This window comes from Poecile atricapillus, chromosome Z, assembly GCF_030490865.1.
Source record: "Poecile atricapillus isolate bPoeAtr1 chromosome Z, bPoeAtr1.hap1, whole genome shotgun sequence".
Classification (NCBI taxonomy): domain Eukaryota; kingdom Metazoa; phylum Chordata; class Aves; order Passeriformes; family Paridae; genus Poecile; species Poecile atricapillus.
The window spans coordinates 92,524,400-92,544,498 of record NC_081289.1 but is presented as its reverse complement, the minus strand read 5'-3'; the positions used below and the strand labels follow the sequence as shown (position 1 = coordinate 92,544,498).

At 40.7% G+C, this 20,099-nt stretch overlaps 1 protein-coding gene across 2 annotated transcripts in view; it reads right to left on the bottom strand.

Moving 5' to 3' along the window:
* The window catches only part of PALM2AKAP2 (PALM2 and AKAP2 fusion), a 265,174-nt gene that overhangs the window by 97,208 nt on the left and 147,867 nt on the right, over nt 1–20,099 (bottom strand). For both annotated transcript variants that reach the window (XM_058864758.1, XM_058864759.1), the window contains exon 8: nt 6,364–6,446. In XM_058864758.1, coding sequence (XP_058720741.1) covers nt 6,364–6,446 — 83 coding nt within the window. The remainder of the gene's footprint in view (nt 1–6,363; nt 6,447–20,099) is intronic.

Genomic DNA, 20,099 nt, shown 5'->3' with positions numbered 1-20,099 from the left:
CAAAGCCCAATGGAGACTCTTCCAATGCATTCAATAAGTTTTGGATTAAGTCCTTCCTGAGGAACAGATGCAGGCTTTTATTCACTACCAGTGGAACAATAAAAACAACAAGACAAAGAATAAAGTTGTCTGCAGAGAATAAAGCAGTGTTGTTCTGCAACAGCTTAAATGCATTAGGCTCTATAGTTAAAAGAAAGTACTACAGAGCTGGTCAAATTGTTTGTGTAGGCAATTCACAAAATGTACAGTCCAGAAATATTTAAGTATCTACACATAAACAGCCATACATAGGGTATTTCACTGATTATTCATCTTTGTAGTATCTGCAAAAACAGAGTTATAAATATAAGCATAAATTCCAGTAGTTCGAGTGAAGATAACACAGAAATAATTTGTTGCCATTAATGATCAAAACTAAGATACAAGAAGGAGCTGGAAGGTTTTTTTATGCCATAGCTCTTAGAGGGATCCGAAGTGTTTACTGGGACCTGGATTTGAGACAGGGTTTCCTTTAGTAAGTTTATCTCATTCAACATAGTGATTTCTTATCTGGCCCATGATATCCAGATGCAAGCAATAATGGGTGCTGATGTGAAGAGACCTCTCCTGCCCCTGCAGCAAAAACTGGGACCAGGAAACCCCAGGAAAAAGAGTCTGATAAGGGAGATAAGCAACTGTGGGAGACACAGGAGAGCAGACTAAAGTAAAAGTGACAGCATACAAGAGGAACAATTAGCAGAAACTGAGTTTTAGCAGAAACTGAGTGGGGTGGGAACCTGGAGCAGAGAAAAAATATGAAGAGAATGTAATCAGAGGCTTTCAATAGGCCTGTGTAGATCTCTTGAAGAAATCTAGTGATAGAGAAAGAGTGAAAAGTATGTTTTTGAAACACCTGCATTGACTTATATAGAAAGTAGAAACTGGAAAAGAAGCCTGATTAGAATAGATTGTAGTCATAACAGAAAAAGACTTTCGTAATGAATATGTGGAGTGAGACAAGGTGGATTTTAAAACAACTGAGGAACTGTTAATGGAGCAAGGAAGTGTGATGAGCAGAAAAGGACATTAAACAAAACTTTAACCAGGAAAGGAAAAAGAGAATCAAAAGCTGTCAACTAATACTACACTAAGCTACTTCTATAATTATTAAAAATAATAACATTTAAACTTTACCTGCTCCAGGTTTTTTACAGTGTTCCTAGCCTTTTCAGCTCACAAGTAGTGGCCTCCAAAACAGGTCAGTTTTCTTAAATTCTGTACATCTAATTGCTAGGCAAAGCCAGCACAGTAGTTACTTCTGTTCCAAACATGAATTAAATGCAGAAAGGCACATTTTATCATGACATCTTTTCCTGAAGCATTACTGCAGATGTGCTCTGACAGTAATGAAGAAGAGAAATCCCTCTGCCTTTGCTTTTACTGCTACGTGGAACTACTGTCAGCCTGCAGTGACTGAAACCCCTACTGCACAGTACATCAGGACCCTCTTCCTATACTCCTAACATTTTCACCTTTATGTTGCTATAGTTTGTGAATGGTCCTGCAAATTCTTTCAAACTTCTGAGTTTTGCACATTGAAGTGCTAATCTTCAGCAGTTAATCTGCCTTCTCAACACATTTTACCAGGCCCTCACAAGAGAAAGGCTGGATGCTTATTCCTTCTAGTACTATTGAAATGGTGTTAAATGCCTCCAGCTGGAATGTGTCGTCTGCTGCGGTGTGGATGGCAACACGAGAAGTGACTGAGAAAACCAAGACTACCTAAAGGTTCTCAGAAAGTCAGAGACAAGTGGGTAATATTTTAAAGAAATGGTTAATAGTTTCAAAGAAGAAATTTGTCTCATGACTAAAAACATATTTTTTCCCCTTAAATAACAGTACCACAGTTTCCTAAAAATGTATCCTTTTCTTGAATTAGGAAGGGAACAGGCCCAATGACCAAACCTATGGCCGACCGAAAGACTGGCTGTCCCTGCAATAAGCTGAGGTCTTAGCTTCACTGTGTTTTCTGATCATCAGAAGTGCAATCAGGCAAAGTGAAGCTATAATAAGACAATAATACAAGAACCTGATAATAGGTCTGCTGATTAAATATACACAGTATTCAGTATGGAAATACAGCTCTGCACTACAAAACTGATGCACATTTTAATGTCTAACTCACTGTTGGAGCAGGCAGTCTTATTTGTCTTTGGATATGGAGGTAGGGGGACATTTTTTACACAGGTGCACAGCTTGAAAGTGTTGTTACTCAGAGAGTTTCCGTGCAGAGTCACAAAAACTAAATTACAGTGCCAGGGGACAAACATAATGTTTGATCACTTTGAATGATTGACAAATCTCTGGTTTCCCTGACCAGTGTTGCCTGCCTCCATAATGATACCAAGATGCACTCAAGAGCAGGGAGCAGAAGTAACTGGAAATGAACTCTTAGCTGTGTTCTGTGACATGCAGTTCAGTAATTCAGATGAATCCCCCTCTCCATCACCCTGCCCAGCTCTGCTGACTTCAGCATGAGGTAAGCTTTGGACAGGACCAGGGATGGACAGTGCAGCCTGGGAAAGAAGAGAGCAGGCAGCTATTTTGCTCTTTAAAGTTGGCTGGTACCTTTCCTTGGTGTTTTGCTGCATACTGTCTCTGAACTTCAGCAGTAACTGATCATGGTGGGCATAGCAGCGAGATATATCTGAAACTTAAGAGTCAGGAAGAAGGGGATATAAGGCCATGCAGGCTTACACATCGAAAGATGTCCAGGGATTTTTGCTCCCAGGCCTTGCAATCTTCAGATACTTTTACTGTGAAGGAAAAGCATTTCCATTATAAACCGATCCAGAGTGCTGAAAATATCACAACCTCTGCCATTTTGTGTTATCTGGAAAGTCTTCATCCACAACACATTTATGGCAGTAGGACAAAAGGGAGCCTGAGGGGAAGGGGCATATCCTAGATCAGCTTGAATTGTTTGTTTTTAAGCAGCTGTACAGTAAAATTAATTATTTTTTTCCATAAATTTATGGACTCAGATTCTTTGGTGATAAAATATTTTATAGCACCAATGAAAAAGAAAATGAATGTTCTATATTTCTGATAAAATATGACACCAAAATATTAGCACTACAAGACAAATTCAGTCTACTGCTGATCTTTTTCATGGTCCTAGAGGTTTTGTTGAAATTAGAAGTTGCTCACCAAGATAATTTCTCAATCTTCTGTACAGTAGTATTACAGAAAAAAACAGATGTTGTACATGTACATCTTCTTCCTTGTTACCAGTCAGCAGCAACAATGGTGGAAATATAAAGACAACCAGATGCAGTTTATGCTACTTCCACACACATACACTTTCTAAGCAAAAGCTGCAAGAATGGCTCAGTAATGAAGTACAGGGTATTCTGAACCTGCACACTAAAGAGAGCTGCAGGCATAACAGGATGTGTTTTAAATGCAGCAATGAAGAAGCAGCATTTTGCTATTTAGAAATGAAAGAAGAAACATAACAAACCCTCCGAGATTGCTCACAAACTTGGGCTTGTTCAACAATAGGTCCAATTTGGCTAGTTCAGAGCATGTTACATGGAATGGCTCTCAGGGAGGACTACAAATTCCCCCTCTGGTGAGGGAGAGCGTTCCAAGTTTACTAGCACTAATTTACTGATCCATATCCTGTCTTCACTGATTATGGATGTCATTATGTATTTGATATAAGAATTTTCTACACTTTTTTGTTAGTTACACTAATTACCATTGACTTGAACCATGCAGCCAATAGCACAATCAGGACCTAAGTGTAGCTTGTTGCTTCTTTGTTAATAGTTAATTATAGGGAAGGGAACCTTATGATGGCCCAGGCCTCCCCTTGGAGTGAGATGGTTGTTGAAAATAAAAGAGATATGAGTATTTTTCTTTCCTGTTTCTATTAATTGAAAATATTATTGAAATGATGCTGCAACTAGGTCTACATAGATTATTTTTAGAGTTGATCTAGAACTGATAGTTTACTTATGTGAAAATAGCATTGCCTACTTGACATTTTAACAATAGAAAGGACAATCATTTTGGATATCTCTCTCAGCAAACTTGGAAGAGTTTATGACCAACTGCTCCATATGATCTTTTCCTCAAACACCAGAATTGTCCTTTTCACAAATTGTTAGCACTTCATTGAAGAAAATTTTAGCTCTTTATCATTTTCTATGACTAAATTAATCTTTTTTCCATGTGCATAAGGATACTCTCATGGACTTTATTGACTTTCTTGTGCCGGCATTTTGCTGATTCTGCTCACGCTACATTAGTGGCAACACTGAGTCAGCCTCCCATTTGCAAAATTATGTCATTAAACCTCTTCCTTCAGCAGGGGGTCTTTATTAAAAAAATGACAACTCCTTTTCAAAACCAGGGAGGAAACAATGCTAAATCAGATTTTATTCTGTCTGATGTCACACTCCCAAGCATTTGAGGTACTGTGCTATTAAAACAAATTGCATTCCACTGTCATTGAGCATTTTCCCCCCTCTTCCTTAAGTATGACCTTAACTTAAGCTAGAGAATGTTACGGGCTGATTAAACTCCATCTGAGAGCTTTCCCAGTGGCCCCAGAGGTCCTGCTTGTGACAGCAGAGCTGCCACGAAGTGACACTACACTGAGCAGAGCACTGATAGCAACCAGGGTACAATGTCTGGGAATGCCTGCGCAAGTCCACGCTACAGCTCCAGTCAGAATAATTTAAATATCTGATTTAACCACAACATGAAGAGGTTTCATTTTGACTTCGCACTATCAATCCGGACCTTAGTTTTACTGCTTGTGTTATAAATTTTATCCCTAATGAAAAGTAGATAATAATTGACTGGTTTCTCTGAGGATGTGTTGATTTGCTGCTTTATATAGATTTAACCTTACATTTGGTCATTTTTTTTGATACCCAGGAGTGTGAAATTCTGTGTTATGTTGTCCATTCTAAATTGTTAACTACATGCAGTCAGATTTGTATTTGTTATTAGTAGATCTCTTTTGTTTTGGTATTTTAAAAACATCATCTTGTTCCAGAACCATTTGGATTTTATCAGCACTGTAGAAAACAAGAGAATAAAGCCTGCAGGAAATCTGGATTTTGAGAAAATTATTTTTTTAGCTAGTAAAAGAAAGAAGTAAATATTGTAAGAAAAATCAAAATGTGTTTTGTGTTTGCATTTTCCTCGTTCAGAGAAAGAAGTTATGTAGATGCTGGCTTGAGCTTATTATTCACCATGGCATTTAGTATCTTAAAGGTAGCTGATGTGAGCTTCTCACACTACTTTTCACTCACAGACCAGAAAAAGACATAAATTTGCTGCACTTTATTTTTAAATGCTTCTCTAAAGAAATTTAACTAACTGTAATTGAAAAATCTCAAAAAAATCTACTTTTATAGCAGATGTATGAAATATGCTTCATCAGTCTCATATGAACCTATTTAAGAGCCTAGATTGCTGTTTAATTTAATTTTAAAAGTGTGAAAGATTAAAATAAATTTAGGCATTAATGTGGCCTACGTATATTCAACTTTGCCTCTTTATAAATGTCTAGTCTATGGTGTAAAATTCTCGGGGACACCTCTAGTTTTTTAACATGGTTGGTTTTGGCTTCAGACAAAAACTTCTTCATCAATGTCGAATTGTGACTATGAATATCTTGGCCCTGCAGGAATTCACTTGCTCATTCACTGCCTTTCCACTCTTTATCTTACTGACAATTTCATTTGCTGCTGTTAAAAACACATGGCTGCACATGATCACAGTGAGAATGACAAAGAAAAAGGAGTATTCCTGTCACGGCCTTTCCAGCAAAACAGCGTTTCCACGTGCCACCCCACTACACCAGGCTACCAGCTGAGTGCAGTGCTTCTCAGACACTTGCCCTCCTCATGCTGACAAGCTGCTCACAAGAAACTGCCCAGCAGCTGAAAGGAGGTGAGGTAGCAGTATTTGCAGGGGAGCCTGAGAAGAAGAGAATAGAACATGCAAGGGAAGATGTGTGGGAGACAGACTGACGGTGAGAAAGGATAGAGCATTGGTTTGACACCATCTTCCATGAACTGCCAGGATTATTTAACCACACTGTTCAAGCTATTGACTTTTGTTGAAAATTCTCCTAATCCTAGCCATTATGCTGGACTTGTAGATATTTAGAAAGAGGCCCTGCGGAAGCCAAGTGAATACAGTTTACATCACTGACATCTGCTGTGCAAAACTACTTCCAGCTTGACAGCCTCCTTGTAGCTGAAGATGCGATGCACTCCACTGAGTGTCAGGTCCATCAAGAATTTGAGCACAGTGCAGGTCCCTGTGCCTCCCACAAGGACACTATGAGAGGAGACTTACCCCTGCACCCTCCTTGGCTTCAGAACTTCCACAGGAGCATGGTCCCGATGGGTCCCTCAGCAGCATAGCCAATCCTCCCGCACCTACAAAACCAAAGACATTTATTGCCCATGGGAGAATACGCATGGCTGAGAGGTTGCTTTGCTTTGATTGGATCAATTTCTACCCACAACGCTCTGTAACCAGCCTGGTGTTTTGTCAGTGTTGTTAAAGAACGTAGAAAGGCTACAAAAAGCACGACTGACAAATATTTTGCCAGCTGGAGACAACATCTGTGTGCTGCGTAGAGGCAGCTGCCCCTGGGGGAAAATGCAGGGGGTGCTTAATGATGCAGTGTACCCTGGCTCAGGAAGAACAAACGCCATTTCAGAGTGCTCAGTGTCCATCCCTGTCCCTAGGGTGGTTCCCAGTGGCAGAACTGCCCTGGCTCCTGATGGGGTGGTGGGATGGCCCTTGTCACCTCCAGGCAGTCCCTCGATACTAGTTGCTCCATGCTCACCTGTCCTGTTGTGATGAAAGTGTGCCTGTGCTCACACCATTCCCTGTGTGAGCTTGTCCTGTCTCTAGGAGAAGCCAGAGGACTTTTCATCACTTCTGTGCATCCAAAGGTCAGGGTAAATAAGATCATCTAGACCCCCAACTAAGAGTATGTCGCTAGAGAATGCTGTTTTGTCATGTAGGCAGTAGTTACCACTGCTCATTGGATCACATCAGGTCACAAGCACAGCTCACAGGGCATGGTGTAGGCAGCCTGTCTGGGAGAACCTCTTTTATTTCTGCATCAAGCTTAGGCCTTGAAGAACTTAAGAACATATCTCCTGACTCCACCTTCACCTTCAATCTTATATAAGTGTATCTAGTCACACACAGCTGCTTGATTGCTACTGGAATTTCTATAGCAATGGCAGTAATTAAATGATGTTGGGCTACAGTCAGATCAAATATTTCCTAAGTTGTGAAATGAAATTATAGGGGTTACATGATCTCCTCTATAGAGAAGCAGGATGTGTAAGGGTTTGTATATCATCTCCTGTAGCTCTGCTGAGCATAGAATAATGTTCCTTATGCTACCACAGCACAGTGCATGCCTACTAAATTTGAAATAGGTCTCTCATGTAATAATACATCTTGAAATGGCTCTGCAGCCCTTGGTCAATACAAGGATGGTTATTCATGCCCTCTGCTGCTACTTGAGTCTATTATCTTGATTGTATCTCTTCAACCCACTACTGCTCGTGTATGCACCACAGTTGTGGTATGATTACTTATGCAAAAAAGATCTATGCACACAAAAAGATGCCCTTCGTGATTTGTTGTTCCAGTGGACAGTGACACATGCTAACAGTGTTAGCTGGAGCTGGAGCTGAGAGACTTTCACTACAGACCTGCACCCTTCCTTCTAATAATACTGGCTGGTTGCAGCTGCAGTTTTGCAGACTTCTTTTGCTCTGGGAAAAGAATATTAAAAAGTGCTGGTGGAACTTATGTGCCCACAAAAATCCTCAAAATGCTTTTAATGCTTTCCAGCACAGGTTCTCTGGAGCTTACCCTTCCTCTTCCTGCCTGCTGTGCTATGTTGTCCATGTAGTCCACAGAGCCAATGGGCAGCCCCCAGGAAGGTTTGAGAACTGCATCAAAACCAATGTGAGGGGTAATGTAATTGAGACCCTTTTTCTTGTGTTCTCCACACTCTGAAACAGTCCACAAAGTCAGAACTCTAAACCTGTGACTTTACCACAGGATTGGTCCCTTCTTTGCATTCATCTCTATGTTTTATGTGGTTCCCATAGATCATTGCTGCTTTGGAAGTGAAGCTGCAGAAAAAGCAACTAGTTTGTTCTTCCCTGAGCTATTTTTTTCTGAATTTTTTTTTTTTTTCTTCCCAGCTCTCTTTGATAGCTTTATTCATGCTAATCCCAGGCCAAAAGGATCCTCCTCTTTGTATATCTGTATATAAAACGTTTCAGCATAATAGGTCTTTGATTATCTACTGATATCAATAGGCTCTCCTGGTATCCAAAACCAGATGTGAAATAGAGCTGTGTGCCTTTTTATACTGTTTCACTAAAACTCCCCTTCATACCCAAGCTACGGTGCATCTTCTTCTGCTATGTATTTGGAAGTATGAAGCCTTTGCCTGTTATCCATGAATGGATGCCTCCACATTACCTTGTAGCTGTCAGACTGGATCAGAGGATGGGAGCAGCTGGTGCTGAAATATCTAAGTATATGTTATAAGTACTTCCAGGATTTAATGTCAGACTAGATTTAGTCCAATTCCTTGGAGTGAATGTTACCATACTGTTATAAGGAGTACTACTTGATTTGAATATTTACGATTGTGCTAGGGTTTTAAGAGTATTTCATGTGACCCAGCAGCAGAGTTTCTGGTTTGGTTTCCTCCAAACGCACTCTTACATGCAACTCAACAGTACATCTGTAGTGTGAAACTCCACATCTGAATCAACTGCAAATGTGGCAGAGGAGAGAGGGATGAGCTCACTAAAAATCATACTACTGCTCTCTGATGAAATGCTGATGCATGTGCAGCCTAAAAGAACCCACCAAGAAAGCATAGCCTGGTGACTAGAATGCTCAGTGGAGATGTGGGCTACCTAATTTCACACTTGTGCCACAACTAGCATTCTGCACACCCCTTGGAAGGCACTGGTATTAAGTTCTCCACTTGTAAGACATATTCTCCATTGATGTGGCAATACTCGAAAGATGAAGAAGTGAGCATTACAGTGGTAATAAATGCACATAACTAGGAAAAAGTAATGGAAGTCTGAGGCCTAGAAATTAACAGGCATAAGAAAATTATGTATTTCCTACACATCTCACAAAATAAATAAGTATCATGGGTAGACTTCATTCCCCACTGTTTTTGGTGACAGGTCATATCTTCTATAGCATGGACCTCTGACTTGATTTACATGAAGAACATGGCAACTTCATAATCACCCTTGGATTAAAAAAATGAGTATCCAAGCATGTTCACATCCATAGACACGTTTTAAAGGCCTAGATAGTACCGGTTCCTGCTGCCATTAGTACAGTTTAGGTTTTACATTTATAATCATCTGTACAGCAGTGATGAAGTAACTCAACCAGAACAGCTACAGGGCAGCTCCATCAGCACTATTGGGGCTCAGTGGCTATTCATCCATCTCTGAGCATGCCAGCTCCACTTCTGTGCAGCACTGTGCTGACTTCTTGTTTCCTTTTATTTGCTGTTCATTTCAACTCTGAATAGGGTTTGGTAGATGACAGGAGTTTTGCAATAAAGAGAACCAAATAATACTACAGGAATGAAGCTGAGCTAAAAATTTTTCCTTAAGAGACATATCCATGCAGACTTGGGAGAGGAATCAAGATGCAGATAACTAGACAGAATTTGGACTCTCACTAGCATCAGCCAGTAGAGAAAGGAACAGGTGTTGTCAAGACAGGAAGGATGAAATTTGACTAAAAGTCCAGTAAGAGTAGTTCCTGGTGGTGTATTTGGCAGTGAATGTGCAAAATATGTATGAAAAAGAAAGGTATTGATGAGGAATCTGTAAAACTGCTGTACACACCCAGTCATTTGTCTTAACAAACAAGGGGAGATTTTATCTGCCTGTTTCTGAATCACAGTTCTTCATGGTCAGCACTGTGACCAGAAGGAAGCACATCTGATTGGGCAAACTTTGGCCTGGGGGCACCACACTCATCTCAAGGGTCCTTGCTCTATCAGTCTCAGTCTCCCAAACACTTCTGTGTGAGTTTCTGTTCTACTTCCACAGAAGCTAGACAGAGAAGTGAAACTTTAAGGTGCAATTCAGCTACTAAAGTATGCAAGCTCTCTGCAGTGACCCAAAACTCCCTTAGGAAACCTAGGAACTACAGACTTAGGATTTTAGTTTCGATATTTGTTTTAGCAACAGAGAGCTCAGTGTTTTCAGCATACAGACTCCATTGCTGTCTTGTTAAGCTGTCAGGAAACAACTCCAAGCCTATGCCATACAGCCATTAGCACCGATGCAGTCTCTATCCATACAAAATATGCCAGCCTACATCCTCCTGTCAAAGAAATTTGTTCAGTAAAGGATCAGGTTGTTGCATAAAAGAAGCTGAATCAGAGAACAATTTTAGGGCAAATATGTGTCTCTTCTGAGGAAAAGGCAGATAAAACACTTAAGAGTATTCACCAGGAAAATTAAATCAAGCTTTCTTAATTTCTCCCAGGACAGTAATTTTTGTCTGACCAAATCAACTGTCTGCTTGCATGCAGATAGATCAGTTTATTCTCTTTCACTGAGACAGGTTGCTTGTGGGAACACTTCTAGTCCTTTTCAAAGCCAAGGAACATGGTATACATATCCCAGAAGCACAAACTACTACTCCTAGATTGGTCCTTCCTCCTTGCTACAGGGTGCTTGTGTCCTGGATCTATTGGCCTGTCTGCTGTTCACCAGAGTGCCTCCTGCACCGTTCAGACTGGAAGGGAACAGCAGGAGAAGGGAACACGTCAGCTCAAACCACATAAGTGGATCATCATTTAACTCAGTCTTGAACAGGCCAAGGAGGCAATCTTTTAGAGCAACTATTTTTACTTGACTTGGATCACAGGAATTCCTGCTGTATCTCAGTCTGCTTTCTTTCAGCTGCCCAGGACTTGTCATTTAAAATGAAAGATTAAATATGTCCTTGTGTTGATATCATGGCAATGCCCAGCTGAGCCAGCAGACAGATGCCATGTTACACTACAAAATAGAGTTTGTCAGCAGTGATTCTTGTGATTAATAGAAGGTCATTCAGAAAAATAAAATCCTCAAAGAAGGAGAGAGAGAAAAAAAAAACAAGACAGTCTAGGAAAAAATATCCTCTAGCAACAGTGCTGACATGCTTATTTATTAAACCACTAAATGGCTTGGTGGCTTCCTGGTGTTCAGATTGGGAGAGGTCATATAGCAACAGGAAGAAAAAGGCATAACTTAAGTGGTGAAGAAAAATACTCACTTATCTGTTTTTTGCACTTTACTTAATGCTGTCTTGAGGCATTGCATACTTGCTATATTTTGAAACAATGGTAGGGAAAATTTCTCATCCTTTTGACCGTGTTTCAAGGACTCATCTCTAAGAGTTAAGAAAAATGCTATATTCTATTTCATAAAATCTTTAGTCTTAGAAAAGCTATTGCAGAAAATGCTGTAGTTGCCACTTCTTTTTGATGTGTCTCATAGCAATTGTCTGAAGCACACTAACTCACATAATCTGCTTTTCTGCATCTGATTGTTATTTTATTAACTCGAGTGAATGACCAGGTTATAGAACTAATGGCATAATTTTCTTTTGCTGATTTGCTTTTCTCTTCGAAATGGTTCATCTTTTTTTCAGTGATACTGTGATGTATTTTGTACTTAAATGAAAGTAAGACAAAAATCTCCCTACTTGTACTAGTAGGAGGGAAATCTCACTTACTTATGCCCTGAGGAAAAGGAGCCTTGACTGGTGACATCCCTCAGAGTGCTTGTTGGTTTGTGACCATGCCAGAAGCACTGTGCTGCATCTGCACTAAGAATAAATGTCAGTCTCAAGCTCCAAAATTCAGGTGCATGTTTCAGATGCAGATGTCTGGCACCATTTTGGAAAACACCTAAGAAGACTTTCATCAGTGGTTGCAGGCAGAGCAATTAAAGCCATTGTGCAGATCTCCATCACTGAGATGGATTAGCTCTCTTCCGCTCAGGCTTACAGGAGTGATTTGAATTAGTCCAGTCTAGCCGTATTCTTGACATGGTTTTTGCATGTTTCAGTTGTGGGGGAAGTGATGAAGTGTCGTACTATATTAGGAACGGCAAAGCAGTATGACATGACTCTCTCAGCTGCATTGTCCAAGAGAGCAAAGTTTATTATTCTTAATCTTCTTTTATACACATGTTTGAGAAGGTCTGAGAGGTAAAGCTCTCATTGGTCATTAAAGCAACACATCACCATCATTGGTTAAGTGGAACACCATCCCTTTACTGTTTTCCTAAACAACATCTGCAAAGATTGTTGTCTTTTACCAAGAACTGTTTGGATTCTTTCTTATGCTTTCTCAGGCCAGAATGAGAAGCCTGTGTGACTTAGTTTCACACAGGCTCTGTTCCCTGCTTGCTTTTTGTATTTAGCATCCACAATGATGGCTTGGAAGACCAGTTATATCTTCAGCTATTCACTACAAGGTCAGGCAATACCAGTCTCAACACCTGTCCTTTACTTGTTTTAGCAAGGAATTTCTGCCTACCAACATAGTTTCTAGTGACCAACTGTGATGAACTACTGTTGATTCAGATCTTGTATGCATTTTCTCATAGATTTAGCTCTGTGGGAAAAAAATCCTTTAATAGTTAGTTCTAGTACCATAAAATACTGCAAGTGTGCAATGAAGTTTATAATTTCTGCTTTGAAGCAATCAAAATGCCCTCAGAACCATAATCTGCATATATTTTGGAAAGAAACCTTAAGTATATACCATCCCTAAGATTAAAGCTATTCTAAGAGAATAAGATTGCAATGTGGCTTAGAAAATAGCTGCCAGTCGCAGCACTCTTGATCACAATGAAGAACTTTTGATGGAAGCGAGAGAGAACCACTAAAATTTTTGACAGAGAAAATGTCTGCAGAACATAAGCTAAAACTATGACATGAATTTGGAGGCATGAATAAGGGAAAAACCTGTGAATTTTCTTTCTCTTGCTTGTAATAATTTGCCTTGGAGTACATTTTCTTATTTGGAATTACCAGGTAAGAAGCGTGATATTCTATCATTAAAAGAATATATAGCCTCCTAACTTTGTCTAGAGATAGCTCCTGTATGTGACAGAAGTGCAGCCAAATGATGAATTTATTGCCTTGAACAAGGGTTTAAAATTAGCAGAGAACTTCTTGAATGATATAAAGTAAGGAAGCACAAATGCACAAATAATGCAAGTTCTTTTAGTCATGATATCCTAAACCTAACCACAGAAAGAAAGCAGAAGGTAGCAGAAAGATTATCTGCTACTGCTAACCTTTCTCTGTGAGGAGAAAGGAAAGTCATCACTTACAAAAACAGTGCTGAAAGTGCATCTGTAATGCAGGGGAGGAGACAGCTTGTTGTGCTAACTTTGACGCACCTGTATAAAGGATTTCTTGGCCCCAAGAAATGCATGTGTGTAAATAACCATGAAGATGAGCTTCCAACCTTCTCATCACAGCCAACAGAAAGGACTGCAAATTCCCTTAGCTGCTAAGTCAGACACCTTATCTCCTCTCTTCCTCATGCTGATCTTGCCCACACTGATGCTTACAAGGCATATTTTTATGATTATTTTTTATATTTCCTGAAATAGAGCCGCAGTTGCATGTACCAATGATTGGGAATACTCCATGCATATGCAGAAGATGTGGATGCATCTGCAATAGTCAAAAGTAATGTGTGCAGTTAAACCTACTTTTCGCTTTGCTGACATTTAGCAGCAGACAGGACATCCCCCACCAGTATCGAATAGTACTGCTGAAGCAAATGGCTGTGCCTTTGCAGTGCACCTCCTGGGAATGGCAGGAAGGCAATCTCCATTATTCAGCTAACTATGTCTTTAGATGATTTTCCAATTATCTGATTTTTCCTGTGACAAACCAGTTTGACTGAAGAGGATAGAACCTTGTATATGTCAGGTGGCATAACTGCAGAGGGGGTGGGACAAACATACTCTGCTGACATTTAGCTGCAGGTAATAGAGTGCATATGAGAGAAACTACTGCCATTAATTTTCCTTTCACACCTCATGGTCTCCTAGGAGGTGACATTTTGAATTTGGAGCTCTTGCAAAAACATCAGGCTCTCTGAAGGTGACCACAGGTAATTGAACCACATGCATCTGTCTGTGGATTTAGGAATAAACAGATATAACTTATTCTGAGCAGCCCTGTTCCATACTGGTAAAAAATGTCATATTGCCAGATTTCCACAGGTTATCTATGAGTTAAACTAGTAAAACAAGGAAGTTTATAGCATAAAACCAAGTTGAGGGTAGATCTACTATCTTCAAGAGGAGATCTAGAGCCCTGAAGAGAGTTAGTAAATGTGTAATCAAAATAAAATCACTGATGATGTAAGGTTAAAGTAATCTGACTTTAGACAAAAGGACATCAGAGAGAAGATCCAGACATTAAAGGATGAAGATACACGTCTTCACCTAAGCTTAGCTGTGCCGCGTGGTAATCAGTTTCAGTCATTTCAGAGGGTGTACTTACAGAGTAAGTTACTGCTCAATTAGAGAAGATGCATCAGCCCCTGGCCTCTGTGGATAATCTTAGAAAATTATATATAATTAGAAAAAATTATAATGTTTGCTTTCAAAGTACTACTGGTTTTCACTGGTAAACATAATGCTCAGATATGGTATATCATCCTCAGTTATTCACAGATGAACTCCCCAGTTAAAATAGCTAGTGAAATGTTTCATTTCCCAGCCACAACATTCAAAAGAGGCATGACTTGCTGGTCAAAACTCCAGTGATGTTTCTTATTAAAGCCATATGCTTTAGAGACTTCAGTAAAGGATTTCTTGACTCCCTACTAGAGTAAGAGATCAAGTGCTTTAAGAGCAAAAGCCAAACTAAAAAGAAAATAAATTACGATTTTGGTTTCATGACATTGGGCTATGATTTTCACCTAAAAGTTTTAATATTTCAGGACAGAGCATAAGCTAATGTGTCATATGTCAAATTATGTCATATCCACCACCTTCCAGATAATACTTAGGGCAATATGAGAAATATAACAACCAACATTTCACAGAACCACAGAATAAGCTGAGTTCGAAGGGATCCACAAGGGACATCAAATCCAACTCCTGGCCCTGCACAACTCCATTCTTAAGAATCACACCACGTGCTTGAGAACATTGTCCAAATTTCTTGAACTCTGTCAGGCTAGTGCGCTGACCAATTTCCTAGGGAGCCTGTTCCAGTGCCCAGTCACTCTGGTGATGAATCTTATCCTGATATCCAACCTAAACCTCCCCTGACACAACTTCAGACCACTCCCTTGTGTCCTGTCGCTGTCACCACAGAGCAGAGATCAGTGCCTGCCCCTCCTTTTCCCCTCCCAAGGAAGCTGTCACTGCACTGAGGTCTCCCCTCAGTCTCCTCCAGGCTGAACAGACCAAGTGACATCAGCCACTCCTCACACGGCTTCCCCCCAAGGCCCTTCACCATCCTCATGGCCCTCCTTTGGACACTCCTGAACACCTCAATGTCTTTTTTGTGTTGTGGCACCCAGAGCTGTCCCCAGCACTCGAGGTGAGGCTGCCCCAGCTCAGAGCAGAGCAGGACAATCCTCTCCCTTGCCCGGCTGTGATGCTGGGCCTGATGCACCCCAGGGCACCGGGGCCCTCCTGGCTGCCAGGGCACTGCTGGCTCAGGGTCAGCTTCAATCAGGATCCCCAGCTCCCTTTCCTGCACTCATTTCTGCTTTCCAGCCTGTCATTTGTTTGTCTGTCTGTGCATCCAGGGTTGCTCCATCCCAGTGCAGAATCTGGCACTCCCCCTTGTTGAATTTCATTCAGTTGGTGCCTGCCCAGTCCTCTCATTTGTCAAGGTCTCTCTGCAGGTCCTCCCTGACTTTGAGGGAGTCAACTGCTCCTCCCAGTTTTGTATCATCTGTGAACTTGCTTAGTACCTTGGCCAGTCCTGTGTCCAAGTCATTTATGGAGATGAAGAGCACAGGGCTGAAGGTGGAGCCCTGTGGAGCCCCCTCAGTGACAGGTCACCAGGCTGATGTCACCCCATTCACTGTAACCCTTTGTGCCTGATCCCTCAACTCGTTGCTCACCCATCACATGATTTGTTTATCCAGCCATGTGCTTTGTCCAGAAGGATCCTGTAAAAGACAACATCAAAGGCTTTACTGAAATCCAAAAAGATTACATCAGCTGGCTTCCCTCGATCAGCTAGGTGGGTTACCTTGCCATGAAAGGATATCAGGTTTGATAAGCAGGACTCATTGTCCCCTCATGAAGCCATGCTGTCTGTGACCAGTGACTGTGTTGTTCTTCAGGTGTTTTGCAATACTTCCCAGAATAATCTTCTCCACAACTTTACCAGGCACCGAAGTGAGAGTGACGAGCCTGTGGTTTCTGTGTTCCTCCTTCTTGCCCTTCTTGATAATTGGGACACTCATCAGCTTCAGTCAGCTGGGATTTCTCTGCATTCCCAAAACTGCTCAAAAATCAACAAGAGAGTTTTAGAAATTACATCAGCCAGCACTCTGAGGATTCTTGGATGAATGTCATCGGGTTCCATGGATTTGTAGGGATGCAGCTGGAGCAGCAGATCCTGCACAATTTCAGGTTTGACTGGGAGCTGAGCATTCTCACAGTCATGGTCCTTCAGGTATTGAGACCCTCTTGGTCCTTCACCCATGTTGAAGACAGAGGCAAAGAATACATTAACAACTCTGCCTTGTCTATGCCACTGTTGATGAGGTGACCATTCTCATCCAGTAATGGGCCAATGTGACTTCTATACTGCCTTTTGCCATATATTTGATAAAACTCTGTTTATTGTCCCCCACATTTCTGGCCAGCTTCAACTCCAGTTGATCTTTGGCCACACAAATTTTCTCCCTGGCACTGGAGTTGTTTGTCACTACACTGGCAAACAACGTTTCTCTGTTCTTTCTATATCACTTGACCTTCCTTCCATTGAATGTATACATTCATTTCCAAGAAGAAGATCTTGTTCAGGCAAGCTGGCCTTCTGCCTTTTCTGCTTGACTTCCAACATTTGGGAATTGCCCACTCCTATGCCCTTAGGCAGTGATGTTTGAAAAGTGAGCAGCACTGATGGACCTGGGTGCCAGCAAAAGCATTTTCCCAGGGGACTTTACTCACTAGTGCCCTGAGCAGCCTGGAGTTTGTTCTTCTCATGGTCAGAGCTGAGGCTTTGCTGGCACTTCTCCTCCTGACAACAGCTTGATGCTTTGTGATCACTTGTGGCCAAGACAGCTGCTCATCTCCACTTTGCTCACAAAATCCTCTCTGATGATAAGAGATCAGCAGATCCAGGAAGGCATCTTTCTGAGTTGGTTTCCTTAGGATCTGCTCCATACAGTTGTCATCCAGGTTTTTAGGAATCCTTCAGCATAGGTTGTACTAGCTGTGTGATGCTCTCATTTAATTTCTGGCAAGTCAAAGTCCCAGTGCAAGGACTTGGAATTGTCCCTTAGTTCCCCAAAGCATTTGTTGGCATTATTGTCCTGGCTAGAAGGTCTATAGAAGATTCCCACATTGACATCCACATTATTTCTTTTCCCCTTAATTCTTATCCTGAGGCTCTCAGCTGTGCCATTGCCGACTGTGAACTCCATACATTCTAACCCTTCTATTACTTTTAAGTCCTGCTGCAGAGAGATGGGCTAACTGGATATAACTTTCCAAATTGTCCCATGCTTTGAGAACTCATGTAAAGATGTCATCCAGAAACAGAAAATCTGCACATCAGTAAAACCTCTAAGCCTCCAGATAAGCAAACATGCTGGGAGATTAAAAGGGTTCTTCCTCTCTGTACTTCCTAAAGGAGCATAGGCCAGCCATGCATTCCCAAAGGGCTTTGTCCTCTCTCACATCTTCAAAGTCACAACACGTGTTCCTTAAAATGTGCCCTGCTGATGCAATTAAAAAACTCTGACTCTTGTGTCTGTGGTATGCTAAACATGGCTTGACAAGTGTAGAACAAACAGCTATGGCACAATTCAAAGTCAGTAGGAAAAATCTGGTTTTCTCCTGCAGGCTTGTGGAAATTACCAGCTCAGTTCTACATGTTCTCCCTCAGCTGTTTATCTGTCCTGTGACATACATTGTCTAAATTCAAAATTAAAAGTGTTTCTGAGGCAATGAAAGTGTTTAAGCACTTGCATTCCAGAGTACATCAAAACACAGTGAAGGGTGATGCTTCCCTTTCAATAGCTATGCCTGGTTTCAACTTTTTTTGCAGCCACATTACCTTGGTTTACAGCACCCACAATGCCTGCTGGGGCAGAGGTCACATGCAAGGCAGGCCCATGATGTGAGAGGCTTCCCTGCCTAATGAGATAGTCCATCTGCGCAGGCTGCACCAAAGTGGAGGCTGATGCATGAACAGTATGTATAACTGGAGTTACACATATGAAACTATGTGTTTTTGCAGAGTTTAAGCCTTGAGCCTAACTGGGGTATTCTAAAGCTGTCATAAGCAAAACTCACCTACTTTTGAATTGTAGATTTTGTAGTGTACTTGCATCTCTCTTTACCTGTCTTATTTCTTTTTTCCCCTCCCTTCCTCCTTAGCATGAACACTGAATATGTAGATTGAAAAAAGTGTCTTCCTAAGAAAATTAGCTACCATCTTGAGGAAAAAAAAACAGTGTAGAGCCTGTACCAGGGTGGCAATAATCATTTTGTGCAGCTCCCATCCTGACAATAAGCCCATAAGCAGTGGAATAGAGCTTGAAGAAAGCATCAAATTACATCAGGGCTTCCATTACCTTTCATATTACCTGTAACTCCAATACTTATTGCTAGAGTGCTAGAGTTATTATTTACTTTTATAAGATTTTAAAATAACACTTTAAAGAGGCACCCTGCCCTGTCAGCAGAGAATCCAGCTCTGAAAACAAACAAAGAGCAGGAAATTTCAGTGTAAGCCCCCAAATGTCAGGTTGCTTATTTAAACCATTCCTGCTGGAATCTAGCAAGCTACATTTCTTGTGAGATTTTCTGAAATTAGAAGTGTATTAGAAAGCCTTTTTTTTTTTGAAAGAACCACTATACTTCAATATCAAATCTTTTATGGAATATGATATTGTGCAATATAATCAATAAAGAAGAGAAGTGGTGTTTGGTTATTTTGGGTCTCATTTTTTGGTTGTTTTTTATTTTCCTTTCCCTTTAAATTACAATCACATTACTTGATCTTCAGCAGCTCTTAATTTGTGAATAGTTCAGCCTGAGTTTAAAGTAAGTTTGTGACTGCTTCTTCCCTTATTCAGGCTATTCAAATAGTCTCTTCACAATCTGTACCAAGTAGCAGATAAAAATAACTGTCATGCTTAATTTATTTCAACACAGGTAGATTACTTGGATTTTCCACATTTATTTCCTGAGAACAGCATGAGTTTTCTATCTCAGTAAAAGACAGTTTATAAGAACACAAGAAATTCCCTACTGGACTAGAAAAATTGTATTTGACAGCAGCAGGAAGAGGCTTCACATAGGGAGAGCCCCAGTCTCTATCCCCTGTATTTCCTCCAGCATCACGATCTCTAAATTAGGGATGTCACTGGGCACATCTCTGCCTTGTCCCTTTAATATGTTTTCTGAATCTGTTATCTCTTGGTTTGTTTACATGGAGACATTTGTTTGTCTGGGTCTTTTTTGTTTGTTTGTTTTATTGTTTGTTTTTTTGTTTTTTTTTTGTTGCTCTTATTTGTTTGTTTTGTGCATAATACCCTCATCATCTACACGGTGTGTGAACTACCATGTTTAGCATTACTAGTTCAGAAACCTCTATGGAGAACAGACAGTGAACCTAAGAACTGAATTGTTATAAATTATGGCTCGTAAAACAACTTAGTAATTTTAAATGTCTAAAATATGGCTGTGAAAAGATTAAAAGCTCAGGAATTTTTAATTCACAGTCTGAATTTCAGACTACCTTAAAGGAAGCTCTCATAGTATCTGGAGGCA